Source organism: Phodopus roborovskii, unplaced genomic scaffold, assembly GCF_943737965.1.
Source record: "Phodopus roborovskii unplaced genomic scaffold, PHOROB, whole genome shotgun sequence".
NCBI lineage: Eukaryota > Metazoa > Chordata > Mammalia > Rodentia > Cricetidae > Phodopus > Phodopus roborovskii.
Genome location: NW_026126482.1, coordinates 23,498,768 through 23,523,770, shown reverse-complemented (window position 1 = coordinate 23,523,770; position 25,003 = coordinate 23,498,768). Strand labels below are relative to the sequence as shown.

At 39.1% G+C, this 25,003-nt stretch overlaps 1 protein-coding gene across 1 annotated transcript; it reads left to right on the top strand.

Annotated features, from left to right (window-relative positions):
- Positions 1 to 5,390: 5,390 nt before the first annotated feature.
- Positions 5,391 to 23,534, top strand: Snrnp48 (small nuclear ribonucleoprotein U11/U12 subunit 48). Its single transcript, XM_051194419.1, has 9 exons — positions 5,391 to 5,580; positions 8,927 to 9,040; positions 9,303 to 9,363; positions 10,209 to 10,283; positions 15,294 to 15,482; positions 16,173 to 16,294; positions 19,098 to 19,186; positions 19,642 to 19,800; positions 23,093 to 23,534. Exons 1-9 carry the CDS (start codon positions 5,425 to 5,427, stop codon positions 23,139 to 23,141), a joined length of 1,014 nt encoding a protein of 337 aa, XP_051050376.1. The 5' UTR covers positions 5,391 to 5,424; the 3' UTR covers positions 23,142 to 23,534.
- The last annotated feature ends 1,469 nt before the right edge of the window (positions 23,535 to 25,003 follow it).

Genomic DNA, 25,003 nt, shown 5'->3' with positions numbered 1-25,003 from the left:
AGGTACTGGGTAGAACTATGAGTTTTGTCTTGCAGCTATGGGGGTGGGAGTGGGCTGGGTGGCTTCCTATCTCACCTCATCTGTGTACTCTAATCTGCACAGCAGGGATCTGTTAGCTGCAGCCTGAATTCTGGGAGAGAAAGGGAGGGAGAGAAAAAGACACAACCACTGGGTCTGTGATCTTACATCTACCACTTGGCTATGAGAATAAAGTAAAAAGCGAAGACACGGTGGGTGGAGTGTGAATAATGACTCTAGAGCTCAACCTTGAAGCTGCTGGCCCACTTTGGGTGTTACTGGTGTCATGTACACTCATGTCCTTTTTTTTTTAAATTGTTTCGTGAATGGCCTTACTCCTTATTAAAAAGTAAAGGGTGGGAGCTATAACTATTTGTCTTTGGAAATAATTGGCAATCTGCTAATACAACTATAAGAGAGATTCAGTTCTGAGGGTCCAAACGAGACAGGAAGACTAAAGGATGACTCTTACAAAAGAAGAGGTTCATTTGGGTATAACACAAAACACCTGACACTGATAGAGCTTTGTCAAAGACACGGAGGAGGGAGGGAGATGACTTCCACTGGCCAAATCTGCATCATTTGGGTATTAACAAGAATTATAATGATAATCAGATAATGATTCTGAGTTTTAAAACCTAAATGCACACCTGCATTCGATGATGAAATAAATAACAAAATAGAGATGTGGACAGAATGCGAGGGTGGTTGGTGTTCCCTGTCAAGATGACAAAATCTACAGTCACCTGAGATGAGCCAATGAGCATGCATCCCTCTGTGGGGGATAGTACTTTTTATTATGAACATGTAGCATGTATCATTATTAATGATGACCTGTCCCCAACCATCCGTAAGGTCAAGGCCTGCTGACACACCTGCTATTGAATGGGTTACTTGACACAATCACACGATGAGTTCCAGGATGGCTACTAAAATTGCTTCTGATAACTTAATTATAAGCAAAAATGTTTACATTTTGTTGTTATTGAATCTAGCTTACTTATATTAAATTCCGTTTTAGAGAGTGAATGCATAACTGCTACTCTAGTCTGAACCTCCACTGTAAGCAGATTTTAAAATTAAAGTGCTGAAATTAAAAGATATTCCAGGTTGGATTGAAGTGCACCCACAGGCATATTAAGTTAAGTTAAAAGCCCAAACCAAAAACCTGACGCAAACATGTCCTGAAACCAACCACATCAAAATGTCATATCATGGGTGATGGAAAGTCATATTTTCTTTTAAATCTCAAAGAATAATACTTAGATTTTGATCCCTAACAAAAAGCTGTAACTGGATAATCATGTTCAGGTTACAGTATATGGATTACAAAAGAAGCAAGAGCATTTTATAAAAATGATCCCTTTGTCACTATGAAAATACTACATGCCACTAAATAAAATTTCTTATTATATTATTAGGGAATGAATTTGTAAATCATGGTTCATTTCCCAGTACCCACATAGTAACTCAGAACCATCTGTAACTCCCGTTGCAGCAGATCTGACACCCTCTGCTGGTCTCCAAAGGCATCAGGCACACATGTGGTACACAGACATATATGCAGGCAAAACACCAATACACACAAAAATAAAAAAGAAATATAGTTTTTAAAATTAAAAATATTCAAAGCAGTATGTGTGTGAATACTATCTGAATACTACAGTGCCGTATGTTGCCAACACTATTATAAATGTATAGAACGCTTTAAAAACTGTTAAACTCTCAACAAGAAAACATTTAGTGGCAATGAATACAGTGTGGCCTGTGACTACCTAGTGACACTGAATACTGTCAGTGGAGGCTAGCTCTGGCCTTTCCAGGATGACCATTCCTAGTATGGGGAAGCCAAATATATGTCAGGCAGGAATTTGTTCTCTCATACCCCAGCACAATGTCTGTGCCTTTCATTAATATGCTTGCTCAAGGAATGTGTAACAGATTTCCATCGAGCAATAGTGTTTCCAAACACACAGTTCCTAAGCTGCAGGGGAGTCTGAAGCAGGCCATTGTGCGGAAGGCTCGGGTGCTCACATTTTCCATCAGCTTCATTGTCTGAGGTCCACGGAACCAACCTGAATGCTAGTTCATCAGAGCTGCTTCCAGGGCAGGTGGGGTGCAGAACTGCAGGCAGCCCTCTGATTTGTCAGAGAAAGGGTAGATCATTTGTAGTTCTGCTAGCAATGCTGACTTGGTCAGGCTTAGAACTCAAAATGTTTGTTCACAGATCTAAAACCATCCAACTGTGGAAAACGCCTAACTCCCACGATACAAAGGAAAGCTTTTTGAAACTAAGATTGACATCATATATTAGTCCTTTAGATGTACACATTTTTCTGCACATTCGTACAGACTATTCTTACTGTGGAAGTGATGATATTTTTACTGCATCAAACACAGTCACTGGGAATGAAGGTTGCATGTCTATCACTCTGGTCCAGCAGCCTTAGTGTGTCAATGGTGTGATCACTGACCCAGGATTCATTGGCAGTGACAAGGCACTCTCTGGTCCCACAGTCATTGTTCTTTAAGCTTGATTTGTTAGTTTTTTTTTTTTTTTTTTTTTTTGCTTACTATTTATCTTTGAATGGTTTGTAAAGGATTATTTTTTTAGTGCCAGGAATTTCAAATGAAGGTTTCCCAATGGATAGGACAGACTACTGATATCATTGTTGCTTAGTCAAGCTTTCCAGAAGGTGACAGCAGAGCTGTTTCATCTGGGAGAGTTTAACTTGTTGTCCCTCAGATCTGGCACAAGGATCACATCCAAGGCTTGAGACATTTCACTTAATGCAGTGGTTCTCAACCTGTGGGTTGTGACTCCTTTAGGGGTCATATTTAAGATATCCTACATATTAGATATTTACATTACATTTCATAACAGTAGGAAAATTACAGTTATGAAGTAGCAATGGAAATAATTTTGTGGTTGGGGATACCTTGGAGTTTCTATTGTCATGAACAGACACCATGACCATGGCAACATTTCATGGGGTGGCTTATTGTTTCAGAGATTCATCATGGTGGGACACGACAGCATGCAGGCAGACATAGCCCTGGAGAAGAACCTGAGAACAGAGAGGGAACTACGTCTTGTTCCCGAAGGCAATTGGAAGTGGTCTGTCTCACTGGACATAGCTTGAACATATGTGAAATGTCAAAGCCCACCTCTACAGTGACACACTTCCTCCAGAAAGACCACACCTACTCCTACAAAGCCACACCTCCAAATAGTGCCATTCTTTTTGGGGGCCATTTTCTTTCACAACCACAGGGGTCATCACAACATGAGGAACTAAATTAAAGGTTCACAGCATAAGGAAGATTGAGAACCACTGTCCTAATGTTTCAGTCTAGTCTTATCTACATGTAATTCTTTCAATAGCCTGCCTGAAGGAGGTTCCAGTAGAACACTCCATTTCCTTACTGTTAATTCTAATGATTCCACACTGGTCAGTTCAGGAGGCACAGGCTTTGAGAGACTTGAAGTATAGCCCAAATGCTCTAATCTTTTTGTTTTGCTTATTTCTGTAGGCAGACTTTGTTGTCTACTATATAGACAGGATTGCACAGACTGAATAGACAAAACAAAAATAGCAGGCAGAGTTTTCAGATGATTGTTTGAAAGCCCTAAACCTTCTAAACTAGAAAGGTTCAAATCTCTCCAGTACTCGGTTTAGTTTATTTGCTAGACATATGCCACCTTCAGGTTTCTTACATTTTCTAATTCCTTTAGGGCAATTTTTTTGTTTCAAGCTCTTTCATAGCAGAAGGAAGGGATGTCAGCTGATCATCATATACATCAATAACAGTGAGGGCTGGCAAGTGTCAGAAGCCATCCAAGAGTGACTGCCGTTGATTGCTTGTGATGATGAGCTCAGTCAGACCTGTCTGCTCTCACTATCATTCAGGAGATCATTCCCAAGATTTCTTCATGCCAGGTTGAGCTGGCTGCTACTTAGAATGTAATCTGTACCAGTTCATGTGTTGGGCCCGGGACTGAATGAGAAGGGGTGAGGTTGCTGAGTGTGGGATGCATGCACTTATACCATGTTCTCTGGTTCTTTACTGTGAATGCTGTGTGACTAGACTCCTCAAACTCCTACCACAGTGGTATCTCCTGGGATGATGCACTGTAACCCTGGACTGTGAACCAAAATAAACCCTTTCCCCCATGTATTGGTTACTTTTCTTTGCTGTGATAAAATAAGATGTGGATATTTCATGACACCCTCTTGAATAGCTTTTGTCAAAATACTTTATTAAAGAAACAGAAAAGAAACCGAGACAAATGTCTATCAATAAATGTGAACACGTGACACTATATGGGAAGAATGATTTTTAACTTGTAAGAATGGGTCAGTGGAGGGTTATATGGATGTGTTGGAAAAAGCTTTATGATCTGTGTTATCTATGGTCACGCCATTTTGTAAAGCTCTTCCATTTTGGGTAAATAATAATAACTACTGACACTAAAGTAATTTGGTTTCCAGAACTAAATTAACTGGCTTTTAATTAAGTAATTAATTATTATTTTTGTTTCTTGACTTCTCTGTCTTATCCATGCTCAGAAATGACTGGGCATGAGAAACACCTGTCATCTGACATTCCCCCATTTTCTTCGTTTTCCTACCAGCTACCACTTGTAACACCAAAGGGCTAAAAGAAAACTTTCAGTCTCCTTTCTCTTCTCTTCTCTGTAACTACCGCAGACTGGTGGTGCAAGCCTTTAATCTCAGTACTTGAAATGCAGAAGCAGGGACATCTCAGGTATTGTCTCCAAAATGAGTTCCAGGCCAGACAGCCAACCTACACAGTGACAGTCTCAGAGAGGGGAGGGGGAACTGAAGAGGGGGTTGAGGAGTCCTTCCTAAAGAAGAGATTTTAACAAATTATAGCCAATTGGTTAAAATATAACAAAATTGTTGTAGGAAGAATGTGGCAGACAACAATTAAACTATGCGTTAGATTAATTTATCATATCTTTTTTGTTTTTTCAAACAGGAAAATATTCTGAGCACGTGCATTCGAATAGCTGGGATGAAGAGTCAGGAAGTTATGAAGACATTTAGAGTAAATGAAAGTGGCAAAATGCTAATGAGCTAGGTGAAGGCTACAGCGACATATTTTTGATATTATTTAAGCTTTCTTGTCGATATAAATCATTTTTACTAAAAACGCTGAAGATGCATGCGGAATGATGCTCTGGGAAGACAGGCTGCAAGTACAAACCAACTATTAGCAAACGAAGTCTAGCCCGGAAGACACCTTTCAAAACTACCTCTTCCGCCCTTCCCGCGGCTCTTTCCTATAGGCTGGTGCCAACCCTCTGCCCCGCCCACAGCTCCCAGAAGCCCGCGCGCGGCCCGCAGTTCGACTACTTCCTGCGGGCGGCGGACGGAGACCATGGATGTTGAGCCTCCTCCTTTGGAGGAGCGGCGGCGGCTGCAGGAGGAGTTGAGCGAGTTCGTAGAGAGCTGCTGCCGGACTCTGGAGGAGGTGACGGCGTCCCTGGGATGGAGCCTGGATCAGCTGGACCCCGGGGACGAGGCGGAGGCCGAGGTGAGGGACGAGGTGGCCCGGCCTTTCCGGGTCTGTGGGCTTCTCTCCGAGGGGAAGGCGCGCGTTCGGTCCGGGTCTCTCCGGGCGCTCCGGTGCGGTGCGGTGCGGTGCGGTGCGGTGCGGGGGGCGGTGCGGGGCAGGGTTCGTTGGGTGCGTGTCCCGCGGGTGCTGCTGGTGGGTTTGGCGATTTGCTTTGTCATTTGTCATAAGGATTCCGCATTGCGTTAAGAGTCAGTATCAGGAAAGCTGGAAGGACTCCACTAAGGAATGGGAGCCCGCAGCTGACCCTGAAGAAGAGTATTTGAATGAATTATCTTGACTTTTGTTCTGACGAGGTCAGGATGAAGGGGAATTTGCATTGCGCGGTGATTTCTTAACCCCCCTACGTTTATTTTGCTGGAAAAAAAAGTTTTAAGTCATACGCCAATGGAAATATTTAAGAGATGTTTGGTTTACATTTGAGCTACGCACTAATAAATTTGAAGTGGAAATTAAAAGGAAAATTGTTCCTTTACAAGTATATTTGGAGTTGTGAATTGACCAATTGTAACTCATGGATTAAAACTTAGTAACAGTGCTGTAAAGTGGATTTGGGGGAGAACTGAGAATTTATGTATTAGATAATTTATGGAATTTCCAGGCCATTGAGCAGGGCCCACTATATCCTTCTGTATCATTGTTTACTCAGCATCAGGGTATTAACACCTAACAATTTATATGTGGCACTGCATTACATAATTTAAAACTCACTGTAACCCTCTGAGTTGAGAATGATTGGCAGCATTCTGCAGATGAGAAAACAAAAACGTCAAAATGGATACACTGATACTGAATGGCAGCTGGGGTTTGAATGCAGGCCTTTTGGCCTCTGAGAATCTGGGTACTTAATTGCTGTGTGTAAACTCCTTTGTAAAATCCGTAGATACTGACAGTAAGCTGTGGAGTACATGATTATCTGATACTCAGAAGAGTAACTGGCTTAAAAAAAAAAAAACAAAACTGGAGAATGACATTGATAATTTCTAGGATAGATACAATCCAGATACTTAGTGAACTTCCATGTTTCTGCGATACTGCTTAGTGGAATACAATGGCATGGTAGAGAACTTTATCATGGTACCAGTGAGGGGGATACAGAGAAATGACAGCGGTTGTATTATTGTATGACAAAGTCTGTGATGGGTACAGTTAAAATTTTTGTAGTGCTGGTTATTATAGGCTATGGTGGGTCAGTAAATGCTTCTGGAAAAGTATGTTTTAAAAAATTTTGTGTGAGTGTATGGGGGTATGGCCTGGGTTATGGCTCATTGACTTTTACCTTGTTCAAGGTCTCTTGTTGTCTTGATACTGCATACACCACCATTCTAGCTGGTCTATGAGCTTCTGGGTATTTTCCTGTTGCTCTCCTGTCTCATAGTGGGGGCACAGACATTGCAGATACATATTAACCATGCCTGACTTTTGCATGGGTTCTGGGAATTTGAACTCAGGTCCTTATGCTACTTTTACTGAGTTGTCTCCCTAGCCCTGCCCACCCCCCCCCCAAAAAAAATTCAAAGCTGAGAAGTAAATAAGTAGAATTGGCTAGATGAAACACAGAGAAAGCATTTGCACATGTGGAATTACAGGCTTAAATGATAAGATTAGAGAGCTTTAAGTACTTATGGGTGACTAGAACATTAGGAAGATAGCTTGTGGCCAGGCATACTGGTACACACCTTTAGTCCCAGCACCTGGGAGGCAGAGGCAGGTGGATCTCTGTAAATTTGAGCAAGCCTGGTCTACAGAGTGAGTTCTAGACCAACCAGGACTCCTTAATATAAATGCAGAATAGAGTGATGATAGGTAGGTGGTTAGAGCCTAAAGGTCCTTGTCAGTCATACTAGAGAATTTTGTTTTATTGTTGTTTGTTTTGTTAAATAAGGGCAACCCACCATCTTCAACCTCAAAAATTAACCTAATCAAGATGCTTCTCCATAGATATAGATCCAGAGGCTCTAGGTGAGTCTAGATTTTATCAATTTGACAACAAAGATCAACCATCATACAAATCATGAATATATTACACTTATTTTTGGTACAAGGTACTTGATAATTATTAAAAGGTTTAAGGAACATTATTGTGTGTATTTGATGTGGGGTAGGTCAGGGAAGTTTTTGGAATCATTTCTCTCTTTCCAAGTTTGTGTGGGTTCCAGGAATTGAGCTCAGGTCATCAGACTTGCTTGGTGAATTCTTCACCATCCGAGCCACCTTGTTCCTCGTATAAGGTACCCAGGAGAGACACATGATTTGGGAAACTAAAGTATAATGAGAATTGAAACCAGAATATTGCTAGGAAAACGTGCTATCAAATGACAAGAGGTTAATAATTACACGAAATATCAGTATTTAAAAGGGGCAACTGCAGGAAACCAAATAATAACCAGAGGGGTAGAAACATTTATCAGGAGCTAGATGTGGTGACGAGTGATTGTAAAACCCAGCACAATGGAGGCTGAAGTATGAAGACAGTCATAAGTTCAAAACCAGCTTGGGCTACATAGCAGGAGCCTGCCTCATAAACAAAATAAAACATGGGCTGGGGAGGTCACTGAGTTGATAATGTGCTTGCTTCTCCCCAGAACCAGCAACCTTAGTACTGGAGCCATGGGGGCTTGCTGGCTAGCCAATCTTGCCAGATTAGGTGAGCTTCAGATTTAGTAAGAGACCTTGTCTCAAACAATAAGGTAGAGAGTGGCTGAGAAAGACACCTGATATGGATCTCTGACCTCCATATGCACATTTACACATGTGCCCCTATATACATGTGTACATACGAACAACAAAAGAGAGAGCAAAATGTACCAGGAGTCCCAGGACCAGGAGCTCAAATACAACAAAGCATGTTTTTTGGCTTCAGTAGTGGGGAGATTGCTGGTGCCAGTGAGGCAGTGATGGCAGATGTATATAAGTAAACTTTTATCAATGGCTGTGAGTCTGCGGAGACAGTGAATCAATCATTAAGGAAGTTAAGCTCAGCTGGGTGATGATGGCGCATAACGATATTCTCAGCACTCTGTAGGCAGAAGCAGGAAGATCTCTGTGAGTTCAAGGCCAGCTTAGTTACAGACTTAAGTTCCAGGATAGCCAAGACTACACAGAGAAACCTTGTCTTGAAAACAAACAAATCAGAAAAAGAGGAAGTTAAGCTCTGAAGGCTGGAGAGAGGACTGAAGCTTTAGACTGATGCATTGAGAGAATTCCCCTTTTTTATAAACACCCACATTGAAGGGAGTGCTACAAAAAAGGAAGTACTAGATTATTGTTTAAATACTATTTTCCTCTTTCTGTTTGATTTTTGCAGGATGAAATCACGATATGCCCTTATGATTCCAATCATCATATGCCTAAATCATCACTAGCAAAGCACATGGAATCTTGCAGATTGAGAAAGCTGGGTTATGCTAAAGAGGAAGAGGTAACACTTGTTTATTACATCATGTCATGTAATTCATATAATTAGTTTATTACATCGTGTCATGTAATTAGTTTATTACATTGTCATGTAATTAGTAAGTCAGGCGAGTGTATTGTGAACCATTGTAGAATAGATAGTGCTTTGCCTAACTTCACAAATTGTTAGATATTTACATAGTAGTATTCAAACAACCAATTGTGCAGTTCTTAAGAATATTAGCTAAAGTTTCTGTCTTGTTTTTTTTTTTTTTTTTTCTGTCTAGGATGAAATGTACAATCCTGCTGTTTTCTATGAGAATTTGAAGATTCCTTCAGTTACTTTGAGTAAGTATATTCGATTATAATAGAAAAATAGTCAAGTTTTTGTATTTTTCTGGAGCAAAAGAACGGGTATTGTAGACATTCTTATGATTAATGATAATAGCAATTAATATACAATGAAGATAGTTCATGTAATGTAAAAATAGGACTGGGCTTATCTTAACAGGGAGTGAAAATCCTGCAAAATTTTGTGTGGTATAGACCAGGCATGGTGGCACACACCTTTAATCCGCACTAGGGAGGTAGAGGCAAGTGGATCTCTGTGAGTTTGAGACTGGTTTACACAAGTTCAGGTGACAGGACTGTTACATAGAGAAACCTTGTCTCAAAACCAAACAATTTTATAGTAGGATGCATACCTCCCTTCTTGGTTATAACAAAACTATGACCATACAACATTGACCGAAGACTCAAAGGGAAGGTAGGATCATGATTCATACAATGTGAAGATAAGTGGAAGATGGGAATGGGAAATGTGTTCCAGTTATTAGTAATATATGGTGAAATCTTGATTGACCTTTAGAAGCAAATGTCCTGATTCAACTTAGATATGTAACTTTTGGTGAGATATTGCCCAATTTATTGCTTACGTTTCATTTTCTTTTGTGGTACTGGAGACTGAACCTAGAGTTTCTTATTTGTCAGGGAAACACCCTGTAAAGATTATGATAAATCTAATACACTTCTAGTGGTGTCTGGACTCTTAAGAGATATTAGTTGCTTGTACCTGCTAATCCTGAACGCCTGATTATGTTTTCTGAACTAATTGGAAACTGATCACCTCTTAGGCTGTAGCTAGCTCAGAAAGAATTCTTATATAGGCCATGATTCTGGTTTTTCTTTTTCAGATAAGGACTCACAGTTCCAGATAATTAAACAAGCTAGAACTGCAGCTGTGAAAGATGGGGATTGTTATACTCCAAGTAAGTGTTCAGCTAAGTGGTGAATCAAGATACTTCTTTTCTCTCTCATATAAACATGATACTACTTCTCAAGAAAATCCTTGTGAAACAGTTACTTTGGAAAAGGATCAGTTTTACACTTAACAGTGGAATAGCTTACATTGTTTCAACTTGATTATTAGCTATGTCCTGTTTAGATAACACGGGAGGCTCCCTCTAACACCATCTCAGCCAGGGGTGCTGTTTTGACATTAACTGATAAGTGTGATTGCCTTGTGGGTGAGTTTTTTTAAAACCAGATTATTTAGTGAATAAGTGTATTAGATAAGGGTGTCTTGTTTTGTTCTGTTGGGGTGTAAGTATCTGACCCTGAGAGCTTGAGAATATTGAAATGTACATGCTGCTCAATGTGTAGTCTCCTTTGCTGCTCTTAGAATATTCCCTCCTAAGTTTGTATTTGTGACATCTGAGACATTGAATGCCCCAGGAAAGCACAAGCACGGAGGTTTACCTCCCTTTGTCTTAGAGGGCTTGTGAATTCTCATGTCCAGCTGAGAGCTGTTTTAAAATGTTTCTGCCTCAGAATTTGACAGAAACTAGAATTAAAAATATTTTTAACTATAAGCTGAAGAACAGCTTCACCCCAACAGAAGGAAGAAGGAAGGAAATAAGGTAATAAAGAGTTTTGATTTTTGAATCTGGGTGTGACATTTAGTCAGAGCACAACTGGCTCCTCTTACCAAGGTTGTCTTTCTAGGCAGGCAGGCACGCACGCAGGCATGCACACATACATGCATGTTGGTGTCATCATGCAGATTTTCTCCTTTCAGTCTTTCCCCAGAGGCCATGTGCCACTCTCTAGACTTGGTTTCTCCTGAGTTGTACTGTAACTTTAGAAGGAAGATTGTTTTGTTTTTAACCTATATCTTGTGTTAGTTACTTCCAGTAGCCAGAAACACATTTTTCATTTGTTTGTGTGTGGTGGGGCTTGGCACATGAGGTGCTATAACATGTAGAGGTCCAAGGACAACTTTAGGAAGTCAGTCCTCTCTTTCCACAGTGTGACTTATGAGGGTTGAACTCATGTGGCCAGGCTTGGTGACAAGCCACCTTGTCAGCCTAAACACTTTTCTTATTTTCTTTCAAAGTTCCCACTTTGGTGCCTATTGGCTTCAACTCAGCTTTCAAATTTACCGATTCCTGATTTGTGCTTTGAATAGACCAGTAGTAGAATGAAATTTTTTTTTTTTAATGAAGTTTTTTTTTTTTTTTTTTTTTTTTTTTTTTTTTTTGAGTGTCTTGACTTTTAAACTCTTAGCTGGTTTAGATAGATTAGTTTGTTTTGGAGTTGAAATAGTGTTTGGATCATGCAGTCCAGTGCCTATATTTTACAGATAGGAAACAAACTGGCTACTAGGGGCAGTTTGATCAAACCCTTGTGTGTGTGTTCACAAAGCCTTTGGTGGTTTTGTTCTCTAATAAGGCTCTCCTCCTCTGTACCTTCCCCGTTTGTTTCTTCCAGACAGGATCTCTGGCCTGGGCCCCCTCAGTCTGACAATGCTCTTATTTCAGCCTCCCTTGTGAATGTTGTACGCCCTACACATCCAGCTAACCCTTTTATTTTTAAACTTCTTTATCCCAGAGCTCTTTTGCATGTCTCATTTCTTTTTTCCAACAAACTTGTGCTACATTAGAGAATTGTTTTCCCCTCCATATATGTGAAGAAACACAAAGGGAAGAAACTCACCTTTGCTGGGTAGCAAGCAAGGCTGCATCCAGAATGAAAATCTGTCTTGTGTCACAGGCTCTCCATTGAGTTCTTCTATTTTGGGTTACAAATGACCTTCATATAGTCATAGTCATGGACTGGGGTTCTTTTTGCTGTTCACATGTATTACATCGTTGTGAGAACATCAGACTGCACACACATGCTCATGTCAGTGCTGCTCACATCCAGTCTAAAGTAAGCCTACTACTCACCCTTGCTAAGTAATTTGTGTTTGCTCTTTTGTGTAGTAGAACAGTTATCTTTTGAGAATAGATCTGGCAAGTGCTATAGTAATTAATGTGCATAAAATGTCAGCCTGACATGGGTGAGCTTTATATAAGTAAATGATTTAGAAAAGGCCCAGGGTGTGAATTTATAGAACTAGACATTGAGCTCAGCTCAACACAGAAACAGTTGTGTTGGGTTTTTGGGTATCGGGTATTGAATTACTTTGAACCCAGTAGAGAATCTTACTTGACTTTGAATTTTATTTTAAGATTTGATTGCTTTGAATCATTATTTTAATGTCCTCTGTAATCTTTTAAGAATGTGTTTAAATCCCTTGTAGGGATCTGCATTGTTTTAAAATTAGGACTGTCTTTGTGGTCTACTTACATCTTAGATATTTTCACTTCTGTGTCCTGAGGACAAAAATCTCTTTAACCACCTTCTTATTTATTTATGTGAACATGAAGCAATATGCATTTCTTCATCTTATTAATAGTTTAAGATGTACTAGAACGGAAGTCTTTTGTCAGTGAATGTTTTCATTGTGCCTGTTGTGTCAGACCTAAGCTCTGCTGACCTCCACATGATGGGAACTATGTAGGCCTAGGTGTTTATTGTCTTGTGCAGCTATTTTGACTGCTTTTATAACAAAGATATTAGTTTTGATCATTAGTAGTAATTTTGTACTTAGTGGTTTATTTTTTTTCTTTCCGATATTAAGCATTCATGTTGTTGTAAGTTTCATGACACATATTTGAGACATGGTGAATAATTTGCTATCAGTGTCCCATAGAAGAGCCTTGGAGGGATATTTGGGCAAGTTAGTTTTCTCTCGTGGACCTTATTTTTCTTTTTATTTAATGTCAGGGACTGTCTCTGTGGAGGTACCACACTGAGACAGTTCCTATTACTAAAGTACATTTGTCATGGGTAAGTTTTCCCATGATGGAATGTGCATTAAGGTAAATGAAGTCTGATTTTGGAATAGAGAATTCTTGAGATGGGACTAGGTGATGGGTGCATATGGTGAAGTCTGGTCCAATTCTCTGACCTGTGTAAATAAAATTGATAAGAAGGATGAATTGTGTTTCATTTATATTTTACCACAATTATAGAATGCATGAAGAGGACATAGACTTACGGCACATAAACCATATGGAAACTTGCAGTTTGAAAATTTGCACTTCCTATATATAAAGCTTGCTTAAGTGCGCTTGTCCTTTTTTTTTTTTTTTTAAATCACAAATAATCTGTTTTGAGAGATTTAAAATGTAGTTTGTTGCTTAACCTTTTTTGTACTTTTTCTTTTTCAGTAATTGTGGTGAGTATAAAGAGGAATTAGGAACCTGAATGTACTTCTTATTTAAAGATATGCAGTATCCTTTTTGCAAATGATATCCTTTTAAAAGTATCACTGAAACTTCTGACTTTATCTCAATACCTGTCACTCTTAGAAGTCTTGGTTTGGAATTCTGATTGCATATATAAGTTTAAGTATTAGTTTCTATCATAAAGAAGTTTAAGATTAATGAATAAAAGAGAACTTTGAACTTGATTATTGCACTGTTTTCTAAATTTTGTATTTTTCCTCTCAGATTTTTATAGCTGATATTCAAAGGATTTAGGCTGCCAAAGCCAGTTTTATGTTGTATATTATGTTTAACACCTGCCTACATAGTCTTTTGATAGTGCTTCAGCATCAGAGTGATTGGCTGATTTAAGAGGGATTCCCACTCATTTCGAACCCCTTGTAACAATGTCCAGGTGTCATTATCTGCATATGTTAAACCACAGCCTCAGTGTCACTGAGCTGTCCTTAGCTTGTGGAGAAGGGCGAAATGTGAAGTCATTTCCCCCCCCCCCCTCTGTCTTTCTCTCTTTCTCTCTTTTATAAGCTTAGTTCTGTGAATGCTCTTACTTGAATTTTTCTTTTGCCTCTTATCTGAGATGTTAATGAGGTCTGGGGAGAGCTCCTGTTAACTCCTTTAGGGTGACCTAGCAAACGTTAGCATTCCTTTAGTACTGATGTTCTCTTTGCAGTAGGAAGACTATTTTCAACTGCTTTGTTTACAATTACAACCATTTTATTTCTTTGAGAATGTTTGAATCTCAAAATTTTTCTTCGATGTTTTAATACATCAATCATATCAAGGTATTGTATTTATTTATTGTTTGTTCGTCAGCAGAGTTTAGAATGATCGTAACTAATTAGGTGTGCTGCTGCTACCTTTTCTATTTGGTTTAGTTAAGCCAGCATACTTTCTCTTTTGGAAATTAAAACTAGTTTAAATAATATTCTCCTGGTCTTAAGAACTTTAAGATTTCTACTTTTAAATAAAACAAGTCTCACTGTGTAGTCCTGACTGTGATCTCCTTAATCCTGAGAGCTAGGATTACCAGTATGTGCCATCATACATGACTTAATTTACAGTTTTTGATTCCCTATTCTAGTCATTGCACAGATGTAACGAACTTGAGTATTGAATGTCTACAAATGTTTCATATGAGCTTTTTTTTTACACATATTGATAGTTCTTTAGTTTGTTTTCAAAAGGACTAAAAATGTTCATTGCCTACTAAAATTATTTTCAGCTTTTATGAGAAAAAAAGGCATATCACAGAAATAATCCCTCCTTTTGTAATAAAGGTCATTCTTAAGTTATCCAGAGGCTTTCTTAGCTTGTTTCTGTGGCTTGTGCCTCTAGTCCTAGTGACTTGGGAAGCTGAAGCAGGAGAATCCTTCGAAGCTCAGAGTCTGCATCAGCCTGGCAAACATGGCAAGACATCGTCATGAAGGGAAAACAGGCTTTCTGATGAGCAAGTCATTTCCTGTGGTTATTACTGCCTGTGTGGAGAGAATAGCAGACACCCATGGACATTATTTTTTACCACATCCTTTTTTTGTTTGTTTGTTTGTTTGTTTGTTTTTGTATGTGAAAAGTAGCTTGTGTTAATTTTTCATTCTTATAGTACATACTTAAAGACTGTGTAAGTCTACATGCATCATCATTTACTCTTGTCTTATTTTCTCTTAGGAATGTATTCTTCATTGCCTGTTGAAGTTCCTCTGAATCACAAACGATCCATTTGTGACCTTACCCAAGCAGATCGTCTTGCCCTTTATGATTTTGTTATTGAGGAGACAAAGAAGAAGCGATCTGGTTCTCAAGTCATAGAAAACGACAGCGATCTGTTTGTAGACTTGGCTGCTAAAGTCAATCAAGGTTTAAGATGAATATCATTCTTTACATTTCTTGGCATTCTGTCTTATGAGTGTTAGTAAAGTGATTTCATTTTTGTGCCACTTGAGGTGGGGTAAGGTGGTTTTTGTATCATCTTATATTGACATTATTAATTAATGGAATTACTTATGAATGGAGTTTTACTTTGACTTCTACTATAGTTCCACCTATAAGAATGGTACTTTTATGTAATCTGTGGACTTGAACAATTCTATGTTTACCTAATGGGTTTTTTAAAAAAGTGATTAAAAATAGCCTGTTTGTATATATAATGTAGAATATTTTGAAACTTTTTGTGTGTTACATTGAAACATACTGAACAGGATTATTCCTAACTATAAGTTCTTAATTTTAAAGTGAGGATAGTGAGGTAGATCAGTGGTTAAGAGCTTGTAATGCTCTTGCAGAGGACTTTGGTTTGGTTCTCAGTATCCCCATTGTGTAGTTCATAGCTGCCTGTAACTATTGCTCTAAGGGATCAGATGTTGTCCTCTGGACTCTACAGACACCCTCATTCACATGGACAGACCCAGAAACATGCATAATATAATATATATATATAGAGTGTGTGTGTGTGTGTGTATGTATATATATGTATATACATATATATACATACACACACATGTGAATTTAAAAGCTTCTAAGGATATAATAATTTTATTCTTCCATTAGATAATAGCCGAAAAAGTCCCAAATCTTACCTGGAAATCTTGGCAGAAGTGAGAGATTACAAAAGAAGACGCCAGTCCTACAGAGCCAAAAATGTTCATATAACCAAAAAGTCATACACTGAGGTAAGTGTCACATAATTTTGCAGACTTGTGTTGAAAATAAAAATTTCCCATAGTTTTCTAAGTCTGTTTGGAGGTTTTTCTGAAGTGTTCTAATCCTTGGAGGTTTTCCTGAAGTGTCCTGATTTGGTAGAGCATAAGACTCTTAATCCCTTGGTGGTGGGTTCATGCCCCACATTGGGTGCCAAAATGTAAATGGAGTTTTTAATTGGTCTAAATAATGAAAACTCAGAGTCAGATATAGAGGAAAATGCTGAGAGACCAGAGAGAAGGAGCAAACCACAGTGATACTTTACCTCCTTAGCATCTCAGCAGACAAAAGGGCGAGTTTCTATTTCTCTAGGCTTATATCCACTCTCCACCCAGCCATCTCACTTCCTGTCTGCCTGTACAGACCTCCAGACCTGTATGGTTAGCTAGTGGCAAGCTCTATTCTCTAACTTTCAGACAGGCTTTATTTGTACAAGCAAGATATCACCGCAGTGCCACACCTAGTTTGTATTTGCCCAGTGTTCACAGGCCACCTCTTTGCCAGACAAAGGCTTTCCTAGGTGCTAACATCATCTGTGGAGATTGTGTAACCTTTTAAAGACACTTCTTTTTGAGAAAGTGTTGTCATGAGAGTGTAACTTTGGGCTTTCACCTGTCCTTGGCTTGAGAAAGGGTGGGTAATGAGTTGAGGCTGGCTTTCTATATTGTCCTCTCTGTCCTGGAACTTGCTATGTAGACTATTCTGGTATCAAATGCACAGACCTTCCTTGGTTGTACTTCCTGAATGCTGGAATTAAGGGAGTATGACACCATATTCCTTGACTTGAGTTGACTCTGCTATTTGTCATTGACTTGCATGAGTTATTTGAAATTTTTTATTTTAAGTTTTTGAGATTTTTTTTTTTATTTGTATGCTTGTGTGTGTGTGTGTGTGTGCATTATGTGTGTTTAGGTGCTCATATAGGCCAGAAGAGGGTGTTGGATCTGGAACTGGAGTTACAGATGGTTGTGAGCCACCATATGGGTGCTAGGAATTGAAATAGGACCTTTTGAAGAACAGCCAGTGTTTGTAGCACCCCTGAGCTTTCTTAGGTTCTGGGAGAAACCCCCCCTCCTTTTTATAATAGAACAACCTTTGTAGAATTATCATGATGATTAATCAGTATAATACAAACCCTCAGCTGGGCAGTGGCAACACACACGTTTAATCTGGGCACTAGGGAGGCAGAAGCAGGTAGATGTCTAAGTTTGAGGCCAACCTGGTCTATAGAGTAAGTTCCAGCACAGGCAAGGCTAGTTATACAGAGAAACTCTGTCTCAGAAAAAGAGAAAAAGAAATTCCTCAGTAAATACCAGCCATTAGCTTTTGGAACTATCGAAAGTTTTTCTGAGGGAGGGAAAAACCAGTCAGGTCTGAACTGTAGTGGTTTTCTCTTTGTTTTTCAGACAGGATTTCTCTGTGTAGTCCTGGCTGTCCTGGAACTCACTATGTAGCCCAGCCTGGCCTTGGACTCAGAGAGATCGACCTGCCACTGTCTCCCAATTGATGGGATTAAAGACATGGGCTACTTCATGTGGTCTTTCTTTGGTAATTGCCCCTATTTCCTATACTTTGAAAAATTTCCTTGGCAGGCAGGAGAGAAGTGTCAGTTCTGGTTTGGTTTTATCTGTCTTCCATGGGACCAGTCCTGTGCTTGATCGTGTGGATAAGATAGAAAAAACCTTCAAGTGTGTGGACTTGACTCTGGGGGAGCATCTGTGAAGTAACTATAGTATTTCACACTCTGTAGTATTTTCACACTCTTGGTTTAGTTATAAGATTTAAAAACATGTTTCATACAGAAGTTCTGAGACTAGGAACAACAATAAGAATTCTGTACAACTTTACACTTGTGAGTGTTGTGCCTTGTACACTCACCATTTCCATCCACCCCTTCCTTTTTGTTCCTTCATTCTTTTTTTAATTTTTAAGAATTTTACTTGTAACCTGATGGGTTTCATTCTGATGTTTTTATGTACATGTGCCATTATTCTTTGCTCTTATTCACGAATCTTCTGTCTTCTGTTGTCTCCACTCCCCTCCCCCTCTTAAGCTGGTTCCCCTCTTTCACCTCAAATGGTCCCTCCTTCTGCCTTCATGTCATTGTATTTCTTTAGTCTATCTCTATATCTGCTTGCCCTTTCTCAGTAGTGTTTCACCGTGTAGCCCACGGTATTCCAGAATTCTTTTGGGATTATAGGCATAGTTACCCAGCCACCATTTTTCCTTTCTGTACATCTTTTACTATTTTGTATCTGTACATTTTTTTCTTGCATTATCCAAGAATAAGTTCCATACATCATGATTCTTTATCCCAAAATAGTATATGTGTACTTCCAAAGAATAAGGCTATTTTCTTCTTAACTAGTCATAACAAAGCTCCAACTTGAAATTTAACATTGAAAAAATATTGCTATCTACCATTTATTCATTAGTGTGACTAGTGCCTTTTTTTATAGTCCCTAAATGCATGCATCTCATAGTTCATTATATCATAGCCCTTAGTAAAAAAAAAAAAAAAAAAAAATTTACTTTTAATTACATGTTGTGTGTGGTTATATGTACATGAGTGCAGGTGCCCAAGGAGACCAGAAGAGGGCATTAGATCCCCAAATCTTGAGTTGTAGGTGGTTGTGAGCCATACCACATGGGTGTTGAGAACCAAACTTGGGTCTTCAGAAGAGTGACAGATGCTTTGAACCCTATTTTCTGGTTTTATGATCTTAAGGTTTAGAACAGCTTCCTTATCTGACATTTGGTTTTACTTCTCCCAAGGTAATTCGGGATGTGATAAAGGTGCACATGGAAGAACTCAGTAACCACTGGCAGGAAGAACAGGAAAGAGCCGAAGATGGTGCTGAAAAGTATGTCATCGTCGTTACTGATAAAGCACTTGCTTATTTAATTTTCTCATTGTATTGAGCTCAGGGCCATGCATTTGCTGTGTAGTGTGCCCCTCGTGCTATACATTGTATGTCTGGTTCACAGTAGTATCTTTTTAATATGTCGTCTATATGAACTGTTTAACCATAGCGTTTCCAAGACTCTGGTAACATACTGTGATTCATGGTGCTTGATTATTGAAGGTGCTCAGATTACTGTTCTCAGAGTTGTGATGTTGCCAGGCATAAGGATGTACAACCATGTTAGGGAACTAGAAGTAAGCACCATTATAGGGGCTGTTTGTCTGAATGGTATTATGCTTGTTTATTTACACCCTAGCTGCCATTGGTGTGATACAGAACATTATACATTAGGTCTGAGCATGCAGTGGAGAACGGAACTGATGGATGCCCCTTTCTGTATTTCTTTATTACAGGAATGAAGAAAGGCGGTCGGCTTCGGTAGACTCACGGCAGTCTGGTGGAAGTTACTTGGATGTGGAAAATTCAAGACATAGAAGGGCTCGGAGTAGGAGCCCACACAAGCGAAAAAGAAATAAGGATAAAAATTCCGAGTCGAGAAGAAGGAAAGATAGGTGAGTCTGTCTACCCCCGAATTATGCATTATTGTTGACTTTGTTGTATAATGCAGGAAAATAACTTGGAGGAATAAGTTACAGAAGGGGAGGAATTCATGTAATTCTTCAGATTCACCATTACTTGGTTCATAACTTAACCCTGTAGAGTTGTGGTTCCTAGTTCTCTGTGCATGAGAAAACATTGCCCTCCCCCAGCCCCTTTTCTCTGTGGTATTGGAAATGGAATTTAGAGGCTCATGCATTGCAGGCCAAGTGCTCTACTACTAAGCTCTAACTTCAGTCCTTTTCCTTTTTAAAAATTTGAGACAGAACCTCACTGTGTTACCCAGTCAGGCCTTGAACTCACTAGAGAGTCCAGGCAGGTTTTGTGATCCTCTTGCCTCTGCCTGCCAATTAGCCTTGTATAACTAGATGACCAACTTGGTGTGCCTTCCCCCCCCACTCCGCTTGTCTTCCATCTTTTGTTTTTTTTCTCCAATCACTTCTTAACGTGACAAATGAAAGTAATGTCTAGGTAAGGTGGTGTTAAGATATTTGCTTAGATCTTTCTTCTGTTTGTTTCTTAATTTTCATACAAATTTCCCAGTTGAAATATTTTTAGAATCAGACACATCTCTTTTATTTTATTTTATTTTATTTTATTTTATTTATTTATTTTGGTTTTTTGAGACAGGTTTCTCTGTACTGGTTTGGAGCATGTCCTGGAACTTGATGTGTAGACCAGGCTGGCCTCAAACTCACAGAGATCTGCCTGCTGGGACTAAAGGCATGTGCCACCCATGCCTGGCACATCTCAGTTTTTATCAGTAAATTTTACACTTTACCCTTGGTAGTATAATTTTGTTAACTAGGAGATATGAATTAATATTAAATAATAAATTTAAGCTATCTGATCTTGTATGCCAGCTGCTTCCTGCTCATCCCCCTGGGTGTCCCATTCACCAGGGCTCTGACCAAACTGTTTTTTAGTTTAGCACTCGTGTCCTTATTGGCAGGATAACCCTCTCAAATTTACCTAAGGAAGTCAGGTAGTCACTTACTGCTTACCCTCTGGTGGGGTCCAAATTCCTGTCCATTCTGCTGTGTGCCTCCCTTCTGTTCCTGTTGCTGTTTGTCTAGACTAGAGAGTAATGGTCACCTTTTGGGTTGCTGTAGATGTCTCTAAACTTACCCTCTGTGATTCCATTTCTTCTCTTAAAACTCGGCAGCAAAATTCACATTCCTTTGAATGGCTTTCAGCACTTAGGGTCAGTTTCTGCTTGTTTCTTGTACTTTCTGTTACCCTGTGGAGAGCACAATCTGCCCTGGCTAGCCTGCCTTGAGTTCTCATCCATATCTATGCCATTTTGCATAATTTTTTTTTTTTTAAGGTTTGCTTGGTAAAGTTGCCTTTTCCTGAGCCCTATTTTACTCAAGCAAAAAGGATGCTCTTAACTAGTATGATATTGTTTGCTGTACTCAGTGGTTCTTCCCAAGAAAGTCTTAGTTCCTGGAAGGCAGGGCTATGTCCTACTTAGTTTTGCTGCTGTTGTTATTGTTTGTTTGTTTGTTTGTTTGTTTGTTTTTCTGAGGCAGGGTCTCACTGACTAGCTCTGGCTGTCCTGGAACTCACTATGTAGAACAAGCTGGTCTTAAACTCAACAGAGATCTGCCTCTGCCTTCCAAGTGCTAGGGTTAAAGGTATGCACCATCATGCCTGGCTCTTAATTTGATGTGCCCAGTGCTGTCAAATAGTAGGCTTTCACATGTGTCTCTAGGGCCACTGGTAAAGAATTAGTGGATCTTTTTTTTTTTTTTTTTTTTAAGTTATTTGTCAGGTTGTGGTGGTACACACATTTGATCCCAGTAATCAGGAGGCAGAGGGATCTTTTGAGGTCAAGGTCAGCCTAAGTCTACAAAGTGAGTTCCAGGATAACCAGGGCTGTTACACAGACAAACCCTGTCTCAAAAAGAAAATATAAGTGTATGTGCTTGCATGAGCTTATATGCACCCTGTGGAGGCCAGAAGAAGGCATTGGATGCCCTGGAATTGTAGCTATGCCCACTTTTGAGCTGCCTGGATGATGGGAACTGAACCCAGGTCCTCTGGAAGAGCAGTAAACATTCAAGCCATCTCTCTAGCCCTGGTAAAGCTTTTTGTATTGTCTTGACAATTTTGCTAATGGTACTCTTACTCAGTTTGTAGGTCTAAAGCTAGCTGTGATTTAGTTTTCTTACGAAGAGGAAATGCTTGCTTAGTTACCCCTCTGACTCCCATAGGTGAACTCTTGTCCATCTCCTAGAAACTGTACTTTGACTCTTTTCAGAGTTGACATGATTTCCCTCTTGTTGAGCATGTCTTATGTTCAATTAGAGAGGTTTTGGTTATCAACAAGGTATTTTTGCCACTCTTGTACCCTTAGGGCTATTGTGCCATGCTGGTCATTGCTGTGGTTCAGAGCTGGGTAGGACTGTTGGTTGCTTTGCTCCTTTGGAACCTTGCATGGTGCCTTCTGGTACCCTGAAAGCCTGTCTTGAAGGAGAAGGCGTTTATTCAGTTCCAGCTCAGGGGTCTCTGGTACCTGTGTCTGAAGTACATGGTGTCTTCAACCATAGGGACTTACCTTCCACCTCTGTGGGACAAAGAAGAACAAATAATAGCTGTAATGTTTTAGGAGTTTCTTTGACAACCCTCATCAACAAGTCAAAAGAAGGCTTTTCATGTCTGGTGCTGGAGGTTTTGTTAGGTGATCTTTGTTTTGGCTCTTGGAGGGAACATTGTCAGCCCAGATGAGAAAATTTCATATAAATCATATTTGTAAAGAGACTTAGGTGTAGGATGGTTTTGTCTTTGTTTTATTAGCTAGTTAGTAGTAAAATCCCTTGTAACTTTGTTCAGACATCTTTATTGTTATTTTGCCCTCTTATTTTTCTTTTGTATTTATCTCCCTTCCTCTCCCTAATTAGGACTTCCTCATTTTGCTTACCCGTATTTTAATCTTGATCTTAATTTTAGTAATCTGACTTTCCCTTTTTACTCTAGGAGTGGTGATGTGTGTCTTTTTTAATCTCAGTACTCAGGAGGCAGAATCAGGTGATCTCTGAGTTCAAGGCCAGCTTGGTTTACATAGTAACTTCTAGGCTAGCTGGGGCTATATAGTGAGACTGTCTCCAAAAAAAGTGTTCAGTTCTAAATGCATGTTCTAACTTATCATAGGTATGTCTGGTTAAAAAATACTACTGTTGAATTATTAGAAAGCTCTAATATTAAAATGTCTCTCATTTATAATTTTATTCCTATTTATTTCAGGGATGGAGAAAGACATCATAGTCATAAAAGAAGAAAGCAAAAAGTATAAAAAGAATGTGACTGCAGTAATTACACTTATGAAATAAATATGTTGATGGTGTTTTTTTTCCCACATGAAACAATTTTGTTTATTGAAACTAAAGACAAGCATGATGTCTAATGTCTTCACCAAATTACATGAATTGGGTTTTCTTTTCCATGAGTTCTTCCCTGTTACCTGATATCAAGATGATACAAAAACGATGTAAAATATGTATAGGGTTAGGGATATGGATGAGCAAAATTATGACAAGTTCATTGCCGGGACCTAGGTCAGGGTTTTGAGAACTTTCTATAGTTCCTGCTGTAGGGATACTCAAGGGTCTAACCTTCTTGGGAACAAGCATGAACAGTCACAAACCTACACACTGACATCACATAATTAAATCAAATCTTTAACCAAGCAGATTTCCACACGTGAATATTTTCTCTTATAAGCAATCATTCTATAACCCAGATGTTGAGTCTTAACAGTTTTCCTTCATCGTGAATTGGTTTGCATAACGGAAAGCAAGCATGTAGGATTGGATTTAGAGAAATCAATCAATCTGAATGAGGTGTCTTTTTTTTATGTAATTAACGAAAAGTGTGAAATCAAAAAAGGGTTCCCTTATCAGTGAATTCATAAGACTTTTGTCCACGTGAGTTTGCAGTTGCAAACAGAACAGAGACCTTATAATGTTTGAACAGATTCTCGACACTTGTCATATTTTTCTTTCCAGAATCTTGTATAACACAGTGTGTGTTGGCTGAAGATCTCACCAAATCCTTTCTAGTAAGATTCCCTTCAGTATGAATTTTCTCAGGCCCTCAAAGATTATTGTGATATGCAAGGTGCACAACTTTACCACACTGCTTACATGTATAGGGTTTCTCTGCCATATTGATTTTTTTTTTTTTTTTTTTTTTTTTTTTTTTGATGGTTGTAAAGATTTATGGTACCTACAAAGGCTTTACCAGGGTCTTTTCCTGGTAAAGATTGATGGTTATATTCACAGGGTCTCTCAAGTGTGTGTTCTTTTATGAATTAAGAGTACTGTGACATGAAAAGGCTTTACCACATTGATTACATTCATAGGGTCTCTCTTTCCAGTATGTGCTCTTTCATAAAAATTGGAAACTACGGACATATGCAAATGCTTTATCACATTGATTACTTTCATAAGTTCCCCCCCAGTACGTGTTCTTATGTCTTTGAAGCTGACCATGACTTGCAAAAGCTTTACCACATTGGTTATATTCATAGGATTTCTCTCCAGTATGTGTACTTTTATGATATTGGAGACTACAGACCTGTGAAAAGACTTTAGCACTATGATTAAATTTGTAGGGATTAAATTTGTAGGGTTTCTCTCCAGTATGTGTTCTTATATGGAGTTGGTGTCAACTGTGACATGCAAAGACTTCACCATACTGAAGACTTTCATATGGTTTCTCTCCAGTATGAATTTTTTCATGCCTTTGAAGATGACTTCTATGTCTTCTAGAACATTGACAGTGTTCAATATTGTGGTCTTCTAAACTGTAGCCTGAAATATAATATTATAGCAGTGATTTTCCTGTAGGTGTCCAGCATCACATCTTTGTAGAGACTTCTGGGAAGGATTCATTCAGTAAAGCCCACTCTTCTTGAGTGAATTTGATTTGCACATTGTCATAGGTCACTCCATTCTATAATAGCCATGTTGTGGTTTTCCAGCTCACCCTTGCTCATGGCACAGTACACAAAGCCACTGGTGCCAGTTTCTCTTTAAAACCCGATGTTTTAATTATAATCTTTGCATAGGAGAGAAGGGCTGTTATGATCATGTAATACTCGTTATTTTAATGTTTCAAACCATGAATCAAAATTGTACCTTACACGTGTACATT

Excerpts from the sequence above, each read along its gene's own strand:
- Snrnp48 (XM_051194419.1), top strand. The coding sequence starts at position 5,425 with ATGGATGTTGAGCCTCCTCCTTTGGAGGAGCGGCGGCGGCTGCAGGAG. Across the intron at positions 15,483-16,172 it reads GGCTGCTAAAGTCAATCAAG|ATAATAGCCGAAAAAGTCCC; the intron begins GTTTAAGATGAA and ends TTCTTCCATTAG. Across the intron at positions 19,801-23,092 it reads TCGAGAAGAAGGAAAGATAG|GGATGGAGAAAGACATCATA; the intron begins GTGAGTCTGTCT and ends TATTTATTTCAG.